This window comes from Benincasa hispida, chromosome 1, assembly GCF_009727055.1.
Source record: "Benincasa hispida cultivar B227 chromosome 1, ASM972705v1, whole genome shotgun sequence".
Taxonomy (NCBI): Eukaryota; Viridiplantae; Streptophyta; class Magnoliopsida; order Cucurbitales; family Cucurbitaceae; genus Benincasa; species Benincasa hispida.
In genome coordinates, this window is record NC_052349.1 from 78,789,945 (window position 1) to 78,810,559 (window position 20,615).

The 20,615-nt window shown below is 32.8% G+C and overlaps 2 protein-coding genes across 5 annotated transcripts in view; both read left to right on the forward strand.

Annotated features, from left to right (window-relative positions):
• The window catches only part of LOC120086434 (anaphase-promoting complex subunit 5), a 38,739-nt gene extending 28,018 nt beyond the window's left edge, over window positions 1–10,721 (forward strand). For all 4 annotated transcript variants that reach the window (XM_039043102.1, XM_039043084.1, XM_039043093.1 and 1 more), the window contains 6 exons: window positions 2,971–3,076; window positions 3,152–3,293; window positions 8,477–8,575; window positions 8,933–9,197; window positions 9,626–9,693; window positions 10,309–10,721. In XM_039043102.1, the coding sequence (XP_038899030.1) occupies window positions 2,971–3,076; window positions 3,152–3,293; window positions 8,477–8,575; window positions 8,933–9,197; window positions 9,626–9,693; window positions 10,309–10,470 (842 nt within the window). In that variant the 3' untranslated portion in view covers window positions 10,471–10,721. The remainder of the gene's footprint in view (window positions 1–2,970; window positions 3,077–3,151; window positions 3,294–8,476; window positions 8,576–8,932; window positions 9,198–9,625; window positions 9,694–10,308) is intronic.
• Window positions 10,722–19,447: 8,726 nt separating this feature from the next.
• On the forward strand, window positions 19,448–19,810 carry LOC120079345 (acanthoscurrin-1-like). The gene has a single exon (XM_039033508.1). The coding sequence runs from the start codon at window positions 19,448–19,450 to the stop codon at window positions 19,808–19,810; it is 363 nt and encodes a 120-aa protein (XP_038889436.1).
• Window positions 19,811–20,615: the final 805 nt, after the last annotated feature.

Sequence of the window (20,615 nt, forward strand, 5' to 3'; positions counted from 1 at the left end):
TTGAGAGTGGGAAAATAACAGAACCGAAGGGTGAGTACAGTATGTCAGAAGAAAATAAAGACAGAGATGAATCCCTTGTCTTCTGATTGCCCTAAGGAAAGGTACTAGATCATGTACTAAATATCCGTTGCAGAGTTACTTGTCCTATAGTAATTTGTCTCCTGAGTTCAAGGCCCTCACTACAAACCTAGACACAGTGGTGATACCAAACAGTATACACACAGCGTTGGAAAGTCCTAAATGGAAAGCCGCAGTTATGGAAGAAATGAGAGCTCTCGAGAAAAATCATACGTGGGATCAAGTCAATCTTTCAAGTGGTCATAAAGCAGTCGGATGTAAATGGATGTTCACAATAAAGTATAGGCCCGATGGAACAGTTGACAGATACAAAGCCAGATTAGTTGCCAGGGGTTTTACTCAAACTTTTGGGGTTGATTATTCCGAGACTTTTTTGCCAGTTGCAAAGCTAAACACAGTTCGGGTCTTCGTTTCTGTTGCAGTTAATAAGGATTGGCCCCTTCACCGGCTTGATTTGAATAATGCCTTTCTTAATGGAGAACTGGAGGAAGAATTCTATATGAGTCCTACCCCAGGATTCGAGAAATAGTTTAATCATCGAGTTTGCAGATTAAGAAAGTCCTTATATGGGCTAAAACAGTCATCAAGGGCTTGGTTTGGCAGATTTACTATATTTGTAAAGTCGCAAGGATATAAACAGGGTCATTCTGATCATACTCTGTTTACTAAAAGGTTAGTATTCGAGAAAATAGCAGTTTTGATTGTTTATGTTGATGACATTGTTATTTCAGGCGATGATACCTCAGAGATTGACCGATTGAAGGCAAAAATGGCTGAGGAATTCAAGATCAAGGACCTTAAAAAACTAAGATATTTCCTTGGAATGGAAGTAGCTCGATCAAGAGAAGGAATTTCAGTTTTCCAACGTTAGTATACTCTGGACTTGCTTAAGAAAACAGGTATGACGGGTTGCAAACCAGTTGATATCCCTATAGAAGCAAATGCAAAGTTAAGTAATATGAGTAAAGGTGTTCCAGTGAGCAAAAAAAGATATCAGCGGCTTGTTGGGAAATTAATATACTCTCTCATACTAGACCCGACATCTCTTATGCAGTGAGTATGGTAAGTCAGTTCATGCAGTCTCCATACGAAGAACACATGAGGGCAGTAGAGCGTATTTTGAGATATCTGAAAACCTCTCCAGGGAAAGGCTTGATGTTCAGGAAAACTGAAAGACGATGCATCGAAGCTTACACCGATGCTGATTGGGCAGGATCTGTAGTAGACAGAAAATCAACATCAGGATATTGTACCTTTGTGTGGGGTAACCTTGTTACATGAAGAAGCAAAAAGCAAGGTGTTGTTGCCAGAAGTAGTGTCGAGGTAGAATACAGGGCCATGAGTCTGGGAATCTGTGAAGAGATCTGGCTTGAAAAAGTTTTGAAAGACCTTGATCAAGAGCATACCGGTCCAATGAAACTCTACTGTGATAATAAAGCAGCGATAAGCATAGTAAATAACCCTATTCAACATGATAGAACAAAGCATGTGGAGATTAATCGGCATTTTATCAAGGAAAGACTTGATAGTGGCAACGTTTGTGTTCCTTATATTCCTTCCAATCAATAGATTGCAGATGTCCTAACAAAGGGACTACCCAGATAGTTGTTTGACGCATGTGTGAGCAAGTTGGGTCTTATTGACATCTACGCCCCAACTTGAGTGGGAGTGTTGAAATTAGGGTTTTGCATTCTAGGGGCAATTTTGTCTTTTTCATTGTACCCTAGGGCTTCCCTTTTCTCTATTTAAGCTCTGTTGTATTTCTTTGTATCAGTTTTCTAATAAGAATTTCCTTATCCCGTGGTTTTTCTCCCTAATTAGGGTTTTCCACGTAAAATCTTGGTGTGCTATTTTTCCTTTCCCTACTCTACTTTTCATCCGCTTCAATTCTCTCTGTTTGTAAAAGTAGGTTTATCTTAAAAAAATCTTCTATTATTTTCAAGCCAAAGACCCCAAATTGTAGCCTGGATCACCGCACCTCAAAGGATTTGGTTCTTCCTTTAAAATTCAAACTGTCGAGGGCTCTGAAGAGCCTATCATCCACCCAATTGGAGGGCATTCTTGTAGTTAATTTAGATTGGAAGGTCTACCTGTAATTTTGTTGGGGAAGGGACTTTTGTTCCTTTGCCCGTTAAGAGTGTTTTTGCTTGGCTCTTTTTGAAAAAATATTTTCTCGTCTCTCATCAAATAAACTTTTCGATATAACATGTAGTTTGGCAATGGACTAAATATTTGTTCTTCTACCGCCATCATGCCCAAATTGCCTTTTCCATAAATAGATCAATACATCTCTTTGTTGGTTGGCTCACATTCTTTGTGGATTTCTTTTTTGTTTGTCCTCGTATTCTTTTATTATTTATTATTAAAAGAAAAATCAACATATCTCTACTCGATGATGTGAAAAATGGCCTTGAATTGTAACTGTCCACATTTATTTATTAAATTTCGTATCATTATATCCCAGCAAGATTTGTGGAAAATATACTGTTAGACTTGTTTTCGCATATAACCTGCAAGGGATCCAAAATCCCAAAGACTTTGCGCTAATAGTTTTATCCCTAGTTTAGAATTGCTCCATGCATGCAGCCTCTCTATGCTGACCTGAAATTCTTTTGGAGTGTTTAGGATATGATTACTTGTAACATGGCTATACTGTACATCTCTTTCTCTCTCTTCAACGGGTTATGTCTATATCTTCCAGGGGTGGAGCCACAATCTTTCAATTTTGGAAGTTAGTGGATAAATTGAGGGGGACTTCCTTTTTTGCTATATACCTGACCGCTCCTGCTTCATGTTTGCCACATGCACAAACAAACTGACACTTGAACATGCACTCCCATACCTTAAAATGTGGTTGACATGATCTATAACTCTGTGCTTTTCCTTTAACAGAGGCCTTTACTGCACTTAAAGTAGCCGAAGAGAGGTTTTTATCTCTCTCGAAGTCGAGGATTTTATTATTAAAGTTACAACTCATTCATGAGCATGCTCTACACAGGTAGTTCCTAGTGATACGACGAATAGTTATGGTTTGCTTGTTGCCTTTGCTAAGTTTCTCGTGTCCTTCCATCAGAGGTTGTTTGAAGCTTGCCCAGCAGGCTTGTAATGAACTTGGAGTTTTGGCCTCATCTGTCACTGGTGTGGATTTGGACCTGAAGACAGAGGCTAGTTTTCGTCATGCTCGGACATTGCTTGCAGCAAACCAATTCAGCGAGGTTAAAACTTCATTAAAACTAAGCTGATGTTTTCTTGTTTGGATGTGTAGAAATATTTCTGTTTCATAAAATTGTGGGAACATATCATATTTATTTTGTTGCAAATAAAAGTGAGTAGGAACTAGTACATGATCTTCTAGAATTACCAGGTAAGACAGATGAAAAGAGAACAAAAATCTAGTTCATATAGTTGATGATTGAGGTGATGTACATTTTAATGTTGGGTGTTAAGAAGGGTAATATTCTTTCTATTTGTTTGCCGAACGGAGTCCTTTTTGTGTGACTTTCTCAGCAGGTTTCAACATGGTCAACAATTTTATCCGATGTCAGGCTATGCATTATTCCTTCAAAATCCGAATGTAGCTCAATAAAAATCCTGGTGTTGTCCTTGAAACGCTTGAAAAGCGATTATGGACCTCTAGTGAACACCAAAAGAAAATTTCTTATTCTAACTTGCTTGCAAATGTTTCTCAATACACCATATTCCACCCCCCTAAAATTCAGACTCGACCTCGAGGATGACAATTAGGACGCCAACTGGTAGTCATCGGGGGAAAATAAGGTTTGAGATTGGCAACATTAAATATTGGAATAATATGTAGGTCATAAGGTAACTCAATGCGGTAACTTGGTTTGGCCATCAGTCTGTGAATGAGAAATAGAGCTTAAATGTAATCTTCCACTCATCCCTTGACCGTATTCGAATCTGGTGGTATTCACTCTTCATGTCCTCTTTTGAAAAAATCAAGACTCCTCCAAGATGATCAAGTAGATCACATATTCGAGGAATTAGAAAGCAGTATTTCACAGAATTGATGGCTCTACTATCCACGCACATCTTCCAACTACCATCTTTTTTAGTAGTAAGAAGGGTTAGCACTGCACATGTGCTAAGGCTTGATTGAATGTACCCCATTTTCAATAATTCTTCCATATGTTGGTGGAGGATCTCATACTCCTTAAGACTCATCCTATAGTGAGGAAGATCAGTGATTGTAGCACTTGGAACCACGTCAATATGGTGCTGAATGTCTTTGCTGTTCTTTGCATTTTTATCTTTTCAACAACTACAAGACCCAATATATTAGTCTCTGTCTCTTTAACAAACATTTTGCAATGTATTTGAGGATTAAAATCTCCTTTGGGAGCAATCGACACCAGTTGGAGAACACAAGACACCCTATCACTTACATCTGTGTCAATATAATTGGCTTCTTCCTCATTATCTTCACTGCATATCCACATATGCTGCTGTTTTGTTGGGGACACTCATTAGAAAAGCGCCCCACTTGGCCACACCTCAAACATTTTCCCAATGTAGGGCAATTATAAGGATTTTGAACTTTCTACTTGTAAACAACCTCTGTTTCCTTCCACCAACCTCTTCTTGCTTTTCTTTATCCTTTTCCTTGGTGAAATTGGTGGAATAGGATGGTCCAAGGTACTCTTTGCTCTTCTACTTACAGGAGCATCCCAAGGAGCTTTTCTTGAAGTTTTCTTGGAGCGTAAATCATTCAACTCCTCTATTGTTTCAGCATAACAAATTGCATAATCCAAAAAATGAAAGTATTGTAATTTCACCTTCTCTTTGATGTCCACCCGTAAGCCTCCAATAAATCTTGTAATTAGATGTTCATTCTCCACCAAATTTGTTCTTGCTCCCAATCAGTGGAATTCTTCCACATAATCTGCCACTTGTTGAGGTCCTTGTCTATAGTTTTGGTATTGATTGTAAAGGGTCTACTTATAATTGGTAGGAAGGAACCTCTGTTTCATCAACCGCTTCATTTTTTCCCATGTTCGAATTGGCCACTTGCCTTGTCATTGCCGATTGATCTCCAATTGATCCCACCAAGTGGAAGCTCCCCCTTTCAACTTGAAGGCTACTGATGTAAGAAGAACAAAGGTTAATTGGGTAATTAGATAATATTCTATATTAATTCCCTTTTTACTCTCACTTGTAGTAAAACTCTATAAATAGGAACTTTCCCATCTTGTATGAAATACATTATTCATTCTAATAAAAGATCAACAATTTTGATTCTTGGAGATAATTCTCCTTTTATCTCCTTTAGGCTACATCAATTGCTATCAGAGCGACCGCTTGGGACAAAATTGATTGTCATCGGTGGAAGAACGGGAAACTCTTGGCGACATTATCACAAGAGGGAGCTTCGTGAGTTGTGCTTGTTGCCAAATAACACACATCTAATTAGGGGGAACCCTTGAAATTTCAAGAAAGAAAGAAGAAACCAAATTTTTTTTCAAGATTTTGCAAGAATGGACTATTACCGACCAAAGAAGGCGTCCAAGAAAAAAAATACAACAATCGATATGGGCAAGAAAATCAAATTAACTTAAAAAAAGGATGCTGAAATTCTGACTCAAGTGATTCCGAAGAAGAATTTCAACCTACTAATTTTTCCTATGCTTGATTTTCTCAAAGAACTATCATTATCCACATTGAAAATTTGATTTTAGTGATTCTAGTGATTCTGATGATGTATCAAGGGCAGTTTGTGGCGGAATAAGAAGGAGACAATATCAGAAAGGGGTCCAAAGATCCCATCAAACCCATTTTCAAGATATCAACGTAAAGATTGGGAGTTAGATGAATTAAAGAATCATCAATGATGGATTTTGCTAGCCCAAGAAAAACGTTCAAGACTCAAAATGAAACACGATCAAGAAAGGTTGATTCAAGAGAAACAATGGATGAGTCCTATACCCATCATGAGATTAAAACATATTCAAGAATCCAAGAAAATGACTAATTAGATCCTGTAGCTTTGGAGGAAATAAAGAAAACAACAAAAGAAATCCAACGTTCAGTGGGGAAAATGATTCAACAGATTGATCAACTATCAATTCATTTGCAAGAGTTCAAGAACGGATTGATTTCATATACCGAAGAAAAAACAAAAGAATTACTGTTAGAAAATTTTCAAATAGAAAATTTTGAAGATAAAATTGAAGAAAAACAAGAATTTGAAGATGTTGATTTGGAAATAGTTTCAAATGAAGAAGAAAAATCCAATGAAGAAGATGAAAAAGAAGTATCAAACACCGAGCAAAAATCGAACAAGAACAATGACACTGATTGCGGTGGAAATGAATCACCAAACTGTCAAAAGAACTTGAAGCGAATGATAAAGAAGACATGATTCTTGAACAATTTTCCTTGAAAGGTGGTTTTTTTAGTGATAGGTCCTTTGAATACGGTTTTGAATGAGCTTGAAGGAAACATCTTTTTTGGTTTTATATCCGATGGAGAAATTCATCTTTTGGTGGCAATATTAGATTTTTTGTCTCAAGTTTATACCTTTGATCATAATATTTTTGTTCAAAATGTAGGAGGTTGGTTTGGTGATACTCCGTTGAGTAAGTTTATTTCATAATTTTTTTTTTTCTTTTTAAAACTCGAGGGCGAGTCTTCTTTTTGGAGGGGTAGAATGATGTAAGAAGTATAGGGGTTAATTGGGTAATTAGATAATATTCTAGAGTAATTCCCCTTTTACTCCCACTTGTAGTAAAACTCTATAAATAGTAACTTTCCCCTCTCGTATGAAATACATTATTCATTCTAATAAAAGATCGACAATCTCGATTTTTGGAGAGAATTCTCCTTTTATCTCCTTTAGGCTACATTAGCTATCAAATGTACCTTTTTGTGATCCGGCATATTCATATAATCGAAAAAATTCTTGGTGTTCTTGATCCAATTGAGGAACGTATCGATGTCACACTTTCTATTGAAAGTCGGCAAGTCATCTTCATTTTGTAATCATATGAGTCATCTCTATCTCTATACCTCTCTTCTCGTCGGCTCCTTGGAGCATATAACTCTTCTTCTTGATCATACTCACTCGAAGCATCCCAATCTTGGAATTCTTGCTGCCATTCTTGCCTATTCAAACATCGTCTTGGATCTTCTTGGAGCTTCTTGGAGCTGCCTATGCAATCTTGGAGCTCTTTCTTGATGAATTTCTTGCTGAAATTGGAAATTTTTTGGCTCTCCAGCACCATGCTTATCTCTTCTTTTCCATTCTCGCATGAATGATTGAGTGTTCTTCCGATTTTGAGGTGCTGCTGCTAGCTTCTCAACCCTACGAGTGAGGATTTTCATACTTTCTTGAATGCTAGTCACTGTTCCATGTATTCCCTCCAAAGAGTTCTCAACGGACAGCAAGCATTGTGTTGTAGTTCTTGGAGAGAGGGTGGTGGTTTCTTCCCCCTCTTGATCTTGCCATAGGTTGTCTCCTCCTCTCGGGTGGGCAGCCCTTCTTCTCGCCATCAGCCTGGATTCTTGGAGTGCTCTGATACCACTTTTAGTGTAAACCAAACTCTAGTTTTTTGAATCAAATTGAATCTCTCCTCAAATGAGTGAGAGATGCTTTATTTATAGGAAAAATGTTTACACATGTGCTGAATAATAACTAATTAACATGTAACTAACTATTTTTAAACCAACTCTTATTCTAACTTGCTTACAAATGTGTCTCAATACACCCTAATTTTATATATTAACTTAGGTTTAAGATCAAGAGTACCAGGCACGGCTTTAGGTCGTGGAGATTTAACTTTTGGAAAATCTCATGTGTCTAGAAGGAAAGGCTCTTAATAGGTCCACCACATGTCCAAGCAATATGTTTATCATTATCTCTTCTTAGAAAACTCCCCTTTAGAGTGTTTCTTGGAGAACTTAAATATTATGACCTCTGTAATATTATTACATCAATCAGAATCTTCTCTTTCACAAACACAGAACCCTGAGCTAATTTAACGTACACTTACAGTGAAGATCAAATAACTGAGCTTTGTAACTAAGGTATTAACATTTATTGGAAACAATATACATGCTGGAACATGGGTCAACCCTTACAAATGGGTGTGAAACTAAGAGTTACATGCAAGCGAAGCCTTGAACCAGAGTGATTGAGACATGTTTTTCAATTGCTTTTTAGTTGTGTTTATGTCATCTTTCTTATTGGCTGCTCATGAACATCCTCTATTTGTAATATTTTCTCGTCAATTCTATAGTTTAATATCGGGGAAACTAATACGTGAAAAATAATCCAATTGTTTGGAAATGCAGTAGCCCAAGTTGTCTACATCTCTCTCAATTTCTTGATTTTTTTATCCCTAAATCTCCTTACAAGTGACTTCTATTATTATTTTTGCAGGCAGCACGTGTAGCACACTCCCTTTTCTGTTTGTGTCATAAATATAATCTACAAGTCCAGAACGCTTCGGTTCTTCTTTTGCTGGCTGAAATACACAAGGTAAACTTAAAGATATAATGTAGGGAATGGGAATCAAGGCTTATTTTGGCTAAAGATTATGTGTTTTCATACGAGTCACTCATCCTTCCTTCTTGCCTGTTTGATTTGCTTGTCTCATGACTCATGTAATAAAATAACTGGAAGAACAAGACAATGGAAAAAATAGTAAAGGATCCTTGATAGCTCGCTAAAAAGTGCATTGATAAGAAGATATTTTATTTCTAGTTCATCTTTAAATTTGCTTGCTAATACCTTTTTGGGATAAGAAAACAATTTTTCTATTTCGGTTTCATGTACATTTATTGTCCTTTCCTAAGCCTCCAGTATTAAAGTCCTTATTGGCCGCCCTCCCTCCAGAAATCAGGCAATGCTGTTGTTGGTCTTCCTTATGCTTTGGCAAGCCTTTCCTTTTGCCAGTCATTTAACCTTGATCTTCTAAAAGCATCAGCCACTCTGACAATTGCTGAGTTATGGCTCTCCCTTGGACCTAGCCATTCAAAAAGGGCTTTGAATCTTTTGCATGGAGCATTCCCGATGATTCTTGGTCATGGAGGTTTGGAGCTCCGAGCTCGTGCTTTTATAGTGGAAGTGAAATGCTACCTCTGTAGTCCAAGCTTTTCAGGTACTCCAGACATGGTTATGATCATTCTTATGAAATTATTACCTGTAATATTTCTTTTTCCCATTGTAGAACCAGACTTTCCAAAATTAAAGGAAACATATTTTCGATGAAAATAGTGACAGAAAGGAGAGAGTAGTACTTCAGTATGAATCACATAAAGACAGAAAGAATATATTTCAACTTTCCAGTTTTATTAATAAAAGCGAAGCTGTTTTATATAGATAAATCTCTTGGTGGGTAATACTCGATAGAGGTTAAAAGTCCGTAGCTTTCTTCTCTATTTAATTATATTAATTAAATCTTCAACACTTTTAATGCGTGTTCATTTTGAACATTTTAGATATTTGAACTTGAAAGTTGGGAGTACTATAAATCTTGAATATTCGAAAAAAGTAAACTTTGTTCTGGTTGAATTTCATCATGAACAGTTTCTGAAGATCCGGAGGTTGTGCTGGATCCTCTGAAGCAAGCGTCAGAAGAGCTTCAGTTGTTGGAGGTATGTTACTAGTTACAACTTACAACTAAACCCCTTAGAGTTTCAATTAGGAAGGAAAAACAACTTGACCTCTTGCCAATTTCTTGATCGAATTTTAGTCTATTGTTGCCCCTCCTGGATGTGCCAAATACATGTTCTTGTAGTGCCATATGTGAAAATATTGGATTTGGATTTACGGGACTGAGGGTTAATAATTCTTTCATTACACTGAGGAATATCATAGAGATATTAGTAAATTTAACAGATTTGGGTTTGATTTTGATTTCTGTCATCAGATTCTCAAATGTTCAATTTTGTCCCTATATTTCAAAATGCATTTTAGTCCCTCTACTTTAAAAAATAGATCATCTTGGTCTCTTAAATTTTATGTTCAAGATTTGCAACTAAGGACCAAATTGGTCTTTATTTAAAAGTACAATGATCAAAATGGACATATGAAAAGTACAAAAAAAACAAATTGAACAAAATTTAAAGTATAGTTACCAAATTGAACATTTTAAAAGTATAGAGATCAAATTAAACAAAAGTCGAAATGACAAAGACCGAAGAAGTATTCAAACTTATTTTTGTATCTCTGTTATTGATCAGAAGGCTCTCTTTTTCTTTGTATGACAGTATCATGAAATGGCAGCTGAAGCCTTCTATTTAATGGCAATGGTGTACGACAAATTGGGGCGGCTTGAGGAAAGGGAAGAAGCAGCAGATTCTTTCAAGAAACATATTATGGCTCTGGAGAATCCTGAGGAAGGAGAAACTACTCTGCTCAATATATCATGACAAGTACTATGTTTAAATGCTATTTTGTATATTTCTTACATCAATTTGTATTTCTTCTTTTTAAATTTTTTCAACTTCTTTTTTTCTTGCAAAATTTCACCGCAGGTTTGCACTTTCTGACACTTACCACAGAGTTATTATTCACAAAATGTAATTTCCAAAATGCCAAGAAAAAGGAACCGTTGGATGAAAGTAGTAATAGATCCATTATACATTTTATTTGAGGATTCATATTAATCTTCGTTATTAAAGATAAATCTCTTGAGGTTGGGAGCAGCTGTGGAAGTAAAGACAATAATACAAAATGGGAAAAAAAGAAGAGAGATGAAGATATTACCAAATAAATTATCTGAGTGATTCAGATGTTTATTACAAACACAAGATTATTTTTATTTTTTTATTTTTTTTAAATAATGTTATTTTAATAAACAATGACAAATATAGGGTAACATGTACCGGGTCTACGAGTATTTAAATGAATCATATATCCTGTATACGGTTTACCTAAAATCGTAGATCCTGCTCCACATAGCTGTCACGTTCAAGATTGTCACGTAGTATGTCATGTTGAAAATTGTGGATGGAGTCTACGAGTTCAATTTTTGTTTCAAATTCCACGCGTGTCCATATCCGATCACACCTTTCTCTGATCTGTAGCGTCCAAAAACGACATTTCTGATTCAATGATTTTGTGGACTCTGATTTGGCTTCAAATTTTGTAATTTTTCCTCTTCATTCTTCATTTTCGTAATTTTTTGACTTGGTTTCCCACCGAGTTCATCTTGTTCTCTTTCATGGCGGTTTTTCCTTTTTCTGTGTTTTGCAAAGATCTTTTTCCTCAATAACGTTAAAACCTTTTAAACCCCTTTTATCTGTTTATTCAAAATCATTATCGAAATCGGTGAAACTAAAAACCCATTTTAACTTGTTTCTGGAAAATCATTAACAAAGGTTGAAATTAGTTTGAACCCTTACTCTGTTTTCGAGTAATCATTAACAAAAAAAAAAAAAAAAAAAAAAAAGTTGAAATTAATTAACAATTTTATAAAAATTCCAATGTGAAAATCGTGGCCGTGGCAAAGTCTTGAACGTGGTAACACATGGAGTTTAAAATCGTGGACTTAGTACATGATTTTGGATAAACCGTGTACAAGGTCCACAATTCATTTAAATATTCATTGATCAGCGTAATCATGTATATGGTCCACGATTCTATGACCTTACTTTTATCATTATTTTTCTCTCAACCCTATTTTTGTCATTATTTATTAAACTAACATTATTATTATTATTATTTTTAAATTTCAAACACAAACATTACTAATGAATAAAATTTAGAAATAGAGATTCATGCTTGCATGTATACATTGATGGTGTACACTTTTTATTTCTTTCCTTCTTAGTACAACATCTAAACGGATGTGGGATCGAATCTCCATCCTTTAGAAAAAAAAAAGATCATGCCAATTACCATTAAACTAAATTTACTTTTGCTTACTAGTTTGATCTGATGATGTACACTTGAGTATGAAGATAGAAAATCCATATTAAATTAAGGCGATGGTTATAGTGGAAGGGTTACAATGTAGTTAAAACATTTCTTCTTTTTTATGGGTTGAAAATCTGAATTCCCATCCCATATTTGATATGCTAAGAAAAAGAAGCAGCTCCATCTTAAAGTTGAAAACATTTTTAACATCATAATTTGTTTGACTCTTACCACAGTGCTGAGTTCAACTGTTACATTGCTATTTTTTTAGGATCAAGAGTAAACCCAATATTCTTCTCAAATGAGGTTCAAGTTGTTATTATTGTTCTTATTAGAAGTTCAAGAACAACTCTTTTGAGTTTTGTAAATGAAAAATGAGATGGAAAAACTTTCTCATAAAGTAGATATATAAATCTAAGTCATAGATGTGTAAGAATTTTCTTACAAGTAAAAACCCTCTCATGACTATGAAAAAAAAAAGTTTCGAATCTAAAAAATTTCACACATATTTAAAGGAAAAAAAAAAAATATTCTGTAGCACTTTGGTTCCATCCATTAGTCATGTTAGCCAAAGTGACGTGACACTCTACTTTTTTTTATTATTATTATTTTTCTCTCTTCTTTCGTTTCCTTTCTAAGAGAATTCATTTCTTTTTTTTTTTAAATATCTACCTCATGTTATCCGAATAGAGATTTCAGATACGACACAGTTGGTTTTTTTATTTTTTTTTAAATTTTTAAATATTATTATTATTATTTTTATATTTATTTATTTCTTTCCGGCACTATTGACTGAGTTTTCTAATTGAAAAAATGGTATGAACTTGTTGACAAATGTTATATTTAACCTAAATTTTATAATGGAGATATCATGGACGAAAGGCTACACTAAATTCTTTTGTTCAGAAAAATGTAAAAAAGAAAAAAAAAACCATTTGGTTAAGGCTATTTGATAATTATTTTATTTTTAATTTTCTATTTATCAAATTTATTTTTATTTTTTTTTAAATTCCATATTATGATTCTCACATTAACTCCCTTTACCGTTAAGGGGTCATTTGGAGCACCAACTAGAAGTTGGTGGAATGAGTTATTATAGCTAGTTTTATATTAAGAGCACCAAATATACTATTAATATTAGTGTGTATAACTATTTATAACTTTCAATTAAGTATAGTAAATACTATTTCAGGTTCTTCTTTGTTATATTACTATTTTCTATCCAAATAAATGTTGCTATTATTATCCATTGAAAAATAACCACTAACTATAATAACCAATACAACATTTCTTCCAAGTAGTTTATAAATATTATATGCTCATTAAAAAAAAAAAAAAAAAGACAAAACACCATTTGACTAATTTATTCGTTAATTTCTGATTTCCAATAAAGAGAGATGAAACTTCAAGATGGTTTCCTTCTACACCAAAAAAGAAGAAAAAAAAGGAAAAAGTCAAATGACACATTAAACAAGAAGTTGGAATATTTTTACTCATCAGGTTGACTATATATTATGAATATAAAGCAAAAGTAGAGAAATTTGAGAGGCGTAATTAACATTAAAGATGAAACTTTATGGTATAATTCTACTGAGCTGTAGTCCTACAATGTCCAGTTTGTTGCTTTTATGTTGTCTTTATACATATGAAATCCGTCAAAAGAAGAAAAAGGAAACAACAAAACGACTCTCCTCATCCCCTGATGTTGAACTCGGACAACCCTCTGATCAAACCAAACATGGTGGAATGCTTACTTTGGCTACTGAAGCCGTGGCCGCCACCGACGGCGGTAGCAGCTGCGGCGGTGGCGGTGGCAGTGACTGTGGTTTCGGCGATTGATTTTGACAAATCACACCAACATAACAAGCCTCTTGTTCATGTAACAATGTTTTGAATTCCCCTCCCACCTATATTTGTTAGCATTTCTTCTCTAGTACAAAGTTAAATGATACAACTATATTAGGGACGGTTTGGTGACGTTGATGTTTTTTGTTTCATATTTTTGTTTTCCATTTCTTATTGCTAGTGACTAGTTGAGAGATACATGCAAAATTTAAAATTTGATTGAATGTTCATTGAGTTTAATTGATAAATGTTCATTGAGTTTAATTGATAAATGTTCGACAATGAAGTAATTAATCGAAATATAGTGGTAAATTATATATTTCTTATTCTAAATTTATGATATGTCTTTGATGTGATACTAGTAGAAAATTGCAATGACATAATTTTTAAATTGGAATAAAATTTTAGAATGAATATATCTATGATAAAGTTTAAATTTTAAATAGAGACAAGAAACTTAGAGTAACAAATGAGAAAATTATGAAAAATAGATGGATGAATAAAATTAAAATACATATGTTCTAAATGAAATAAAATTGATACAAAATTGACCTAATAAGATGACTATTACTCCTTGTGTAACTCTTTGATAGTTCATAGAAGATATAGTGATTTCTGAAAAAAAAAAAAAAGAAAGCAATAGAGGTATAACTTTTATAAGAATTATATACCTTGAATTTAAACAAGTATCTAATAACTAGAGCTTGATTAAATAAGAATTTCTTTGTAAGGGAATTTTTTTTTGTACGGTATGGAAAACAAATTTCAATCATATGGTGATTCCATAATATATTTGTTGTTGACGTTGCAACTCCTAATAATGCAAAAATAATTGTATCGATTACGAAATCGATAAATAAAGAATGCAAAATACATAGAAGATCGATATGTAGATTTGCATATGGTTCACTCATAATGTGTTAGCTACGTTCATTAATAGAGATAAAACAATTTTATTAGAGAGAATGTTATCGAGAATATAGATTCCAAGCATTCAAACAATGTTAACAAGATTCCTATATTTGATCATTCGAAGCGTCAGATACCAGATTTAATGTATTCCAACAATATATTTGGTACCTAATTGTTCTACTTAAATGGCAAGCTCAAACTTTGATATACGATATTGTTGGGCAATGTATATGAGAAATTTATTTTTTTAATAAAAAAGTACAGGTATTTTATTAAAGAAAAAGGTTACATATTGAACTAAATCAATTTGAAAAATCAGAAAATAGAATTTAGTTGCATAAGAAACTAGCCAGATATATATAAATCAAGGTTAAGTTAAAATTTTAGTCTCTGAAATCTGAAATTTGATATTTGTGTTTATTTGATCTCTGACGAAGTTTTAAAATTACAATTTTTATTTATTAGCTTTCAATTTTTTAAAATTCGTAAATCTACTAAGTTTAAAGTTTTATTAGACATAACATTTCAATTTATACCAACTAAACCAATTAATTTTTGAAAAATGTGAATACAAGACTGAAAGTGCAATGACCTATATTTGAAATAAAATTAGAAGTATAGAAATTTATAGACCCTTTTGATGGTAAAACTTCCAGAATTATACTTGTAATTTAATCTAAAAATGAATGATAGAGTTGAAAATTGAAAATTCGTTAGGAAATAACATTTAATCCTTTGTCAATCTACTTTTAAAAGATACTATATATATATTTAAAAGTCTTTGTCAAAGAACGTGTGTTTTAAGGCCATATTTCTATCTTCATAATTAAATTGCTACAATTATAATATTTATTTATTATTTATAATTCACATAATATTATAAAAAGTTGTTTTCAAATATAGAAAAATGGACTAAAATATTTATAAATATAACAAAATTTTCACTGTTTATTTGCAACAGACCACGATAGATGGTAATATTTTGCTATTATTTACAAATATTTTTAATAATTTTATCATTTATAATAATTTTTTTCTAAAATATATTTAAATGGACATACTTTTAATATTATGATTGATTGATTACGTTATGCCCTAGATTCACTTTTATGCAGTATAGTTGAGTTTTATTATTATTATTATTATTTTTAAACAAGTTGAGTTTTGTTTGTTGACTTGTAATTGTAGGTCATATTTTTTTATTGCATTATTGGAGCTTAGCGTGTTGATGTTGTCACTCCTTCCCTCTCAAAATCACACTAAATTATAAAATATATATTTATTGGGTTACGAATAATTAATTTGACGTAGTCTTAAAAATTATTAAACCATTATTTGTGACATTTAGAATAAATTTAAATATATTTAAAGAAAGGATATGTGCATGTACACATCATTTCAAGCTTTCTTTGGAGGAAATTCCTTAGTTTCTTACTAAGAACTTGTCATTACATGACATGGTCATAGACTTTGACAAAAACATCTATAAAATATAGATATATAAATGTGAAAAATACTACATGACATGATCTAGGGTAGGTTGAGTTTGAAAAACTTCCGTTCTGTTTGGTAATCATTTTGTTTTTTTATTTTTGGTTTTTGAAAATTAGACCTATTACCTACCATTTCTTACAATGATTTGCATCTTTCTTAATTATAATGGTCGAATTCTTAGTCAAATTACAGAAACAAATACAAGTTTTTAAAATTTATTTTTTTTAGTCCTCAAAATTTAGCTTAGTTTTTTTAAACCATGGTAAAAAGTAGATAACAAAGAAAGAAATTTAGAGGTGGAAGTAGTGTCTATAGACATTTTCAAAAACAAAAATAAAAAATCAAATGGTTATTAAACGGGACCTTCATTTCTTTGGTTGAACTATGATACTAAATTTATCTTAACTATACTCTCCTTGAACTTTCAATTTGTTTATTACAATTAAAGGACAGAGATTGACATGGTGGCTTAAGAATTAGTGAAAACATAACTATTGAAGATTTAAGATCGATGTACCATTTAATTATTTCATCTAATAAGTATTGTATTTATTGGAGTTAGCATGCAATTATTGGAAGAAAACAAAATTGTTAAGCACTCTAATTCATCAATTTTCACTACAGGAAACTTGGCTTCTCCCGACGTCATATTTCATCGGAAAAGTGTGGAAAATTCGTCAAGAGAGGATCTCTAGACGCATAAACGATCGTCAAGAGTTTGGTCGGGAGAAATCCATTGGGAGAGGATCTTCCGACGAACTTTTGAATGGCGTCGGGAGTTAGGGGGGAACTTTTTCAATTAAATAAGCATGTTCATAGAATAAAAAGTGGGTTTCTGATATACTTTTGTAGAACTTCTTCAATCCACAAATTCAGCTTGATTCTTCACTCCAAAAGGATATAGACCACCACATGATATTTCCTACTATCCTCTTGGACCTTAGATTGGATTGTGGGATCCAAAATGAGTTAGTGTTTAGGAAATTTTAGAGGAAAAAGTTTGGTTTTTAGCTGGAGTGTGAAGAACACCTCCTTCAACAATTCAGCTCTAAAAATTCCAGAATATATGGCTCAAATCTCAGCCATTTCAGTTGGTTTTATTCATTTTTCTCATGCAATCAGATTGCATTTGAAGGTGATAGCACCTACTTGCCAAGTTTGAGTGGGAATTAAGTGTTGAATGTGAGAAAAACCCACTAAAAAATGAAAATTGATATAAAAATCAAATTTTCAATTTTCATTTTAAAAATCAATTTTCAAATTTTTAATATAAATTTTTTAAACTTAAATTAAAAACAAAATTTATTTTATTATTTTTAATTTCCATAAAATTAAATCAAACAATTAATTTTAAATAAAATTTATTTAATGAATTAAACAATTTAATTGATTAAATAATTTAATATCCAATATTAAATTATTAAAATACCAATTCTCTAACATGAATCCCTATCCATGTAATTTAATATTTAAATCAAATTTAAATATTATCCAATTATCCAATTCCGTTTAATTCATCAATTAAACGTATAATTATATCATATATAATTACTGATTTCCTCAATTTGAATTTGAACATTTCAAATTCTTTCATTACGCTATTCTAAGGTTTAATCCGTTTGTGAGCTAGTAGAGAGATTTAATGAACTTACAGATCATGGATTCCAACGATTGGAGATTAACCTACTAAACTCTTTAACCCGAATTAACCAACATTCGTTAATAATCGAGTCACACTACTAAAGCCAAGTAGTTGCACTCCACTCACCATAGATATATTTATATTCAACTAATATAACCGTAATCAGTAAGTCAACCCTTCACAGGTTATTCATAATAATGACTGGGTCAAAAGCTATTTTGCCCTCGAGATTACATCTTGTTTATTAAGTCTCACTAATCCTCTAATGAACAATTGATTTGTGAACCAAACACTAAATGGAGTCCCTCTTGGGCCAATGAGAGGGTGGGGCCCCTTGTTTAAGATCTGTGTCAGCACTTAAGTGAACAACCTCTCTACTATTCCTAAAAGTGGGTAGGATTGAATTCCGTCTTGCACTCTATGTCCCCAGCTATTTACCCAGTCTTACCCCTAAAATGGGAGGCTTATTGTGCCAGCGCTGTTGAGCCAACCCTCACCCATGCAAATCTAAAGATAATCCCGAATAAATAGAAGTTCATAGTTAGCTCAGGATTAAGGCCAAATTGCCTAGGTCATCTCTTTGAAATAGTCAATCTTAAACCGTAAATAACATTATAAAGTAAGAGTGATTTATTTCTTGGTCCAATCTTATACAAACTCTTTGCATAAGACGCCCCCGCTCGCATATCTCCACACAAATCAGGATCACTTCGTTTGTAGCACTTTACAACAATTATAATATCTACAAAGTGGACCGCTTCCGATAGTGTCCCCAGAATAAGGTATCCAGTCTTATCCGTATATATACTATAGATCACTTTGGCTATTTACTCGAACTTAATCCACTCTTATGTCTCCACATAAAGTTCAAATACTTATAGCCATGGATCTTAGTTTATTCGATTTAGGTTATTTCTAAAACGAAATGAGCAATTCAAACATTCAATATAAATTTATTGTTTACAAACCACAAATTTTAAGACATAAAACCCAACGGTATTAACTTATAATTTACATATTTAATTTTTACCTATGAGCTATTGCATTAATTTGTGTTAATGATATGTTGTAAATGACACCACACGTCTTTCAATCTTTACACATTACCTATCACGTCAAACTTCATCTTAATGAGTCAATAATATCTTTACTTTATATTATTCAATAAAAAAATTCAGAGAGGCCCAAATTGATTTTTTTTAAAATTAATTTGTAATAAAATTTCACTCTATTTTTTAGTTGATAAAAAAATAATTTTTTAATTAAAAATTATAAGAAACTATCGATGTTTGAAATGATAATAATTCTCAAGCTGAAATGGTTGAGAAAAAAATGTTTATTTATAATTGAGAAATTCTTCCCTTATTTTCCAAGAAAGAAAAATGAAACTCCCAAGCAAGAAAATATATGGCATCTTTCAAGACTCTTTCATCGTTTTAATTCTTACCAATTAATTAATTAATTATTAAACTTCCTCATCACTCAATCATTTCATTTTTGACTTTGTTTTTGAGTTTTGGTGTTGGCCAGTTGATATAAAAGGCAAAGAAAGTTGAAAAATACGCAACTAATTTTGGTGTAAGATAATTGGGAAGATGAAAACTTATGGCATTGTTCTCATAACTTGTGGGTCTGTGATAGCGGGTATAATGATTTTACGGTGTGTTTGTAAGTTTGGAGGTCGTAAAATAATGAAAACAGTGACATATATACCCAATGCCGCTTCACAGAGGAACCCTGATCTTGAACGTGGCCAACCTAATAAGAACAACGGTGGCATCACTATTCTTGCTGGAGCAGCTGCTGGTTTAGCTACTGCTGCTGTTGTTACCAATTTAGGCAATGATGATACCGGTGGTGGAGGCGGTTGTGGTGGTGGTGAAGGAGGTGATTCTGGTGGCGGTTGTGGCGGTGGTGGATGTGGAGGTGGAGGTTGTGGTGGTGGCTGTGGAGGTTGATATATAAGTGAACAAAAGCTACACACGCTATAAGAAAGCTAAGTTTGATGTAAAAGTGTTTTAGTTTAATTTCCTTTGTGTCTTTCCTCCAACACTTCTATTTTTCCAGCCTTTCTTCTCTGATAAGAAATAGTTGTATATATATAATTGGCAGCAAAAATTAAATGTTGTATCTTATGGTTCACTGATTGCAATCCACTTCAATATTATTAAAAAAAAAGAAAAAAAACTCAAATATATTTTTAGAAAAGAATTTATTACCGGGTAAAGGGTAGATGATTGAACGTATAATTAGATTGAGATGCATAAAAAAGACAACCTAAGATGCACCTAATTATTTTTCTATAATTTTTGTCTTTTATTGTTTGCTTTATATGCTTATAATTTCTACTTAATTTGGGTGTCTTAAACATTTGGCTTCTGATATATGTTATTGAGTCAACAAAATGATTATTTTCCAATTAGTAATTTTGAAATAGAATGTTGGAATGTTTTTGAATATGTTATTTAGAGGTTCAAATGACTAAGTATAGGGTTGTGGTGGTGGTTTCGTAGAGGATGTGATATTGGTTACAAAAGATTGAAATTACACCGTTTGAAGTACACTAAAATGTGTTAAAATATCGACGTCTGTTGTATTATTGTTCTGTAGATATAATATAAATAGATGGATATATGATTGAAGCATGGAGGTCAATTTAGCAATACTTATTAATACATATATCATCAATCTAGTAAGCAATGGCGGATCAAAGAGTTCAAGTCAAGGGAATTGATATATTTTGATATTAATGTTCTTTTTTTC

Coding starts and splice junctions, on each gene's coding strand:
- LOC120079345 (XM_039033508.1), top strand. CDS start 19,448: ATGAAAACTTATGGCATTGTTCTCATAACTTGTGGGTCTGTGATAGCG.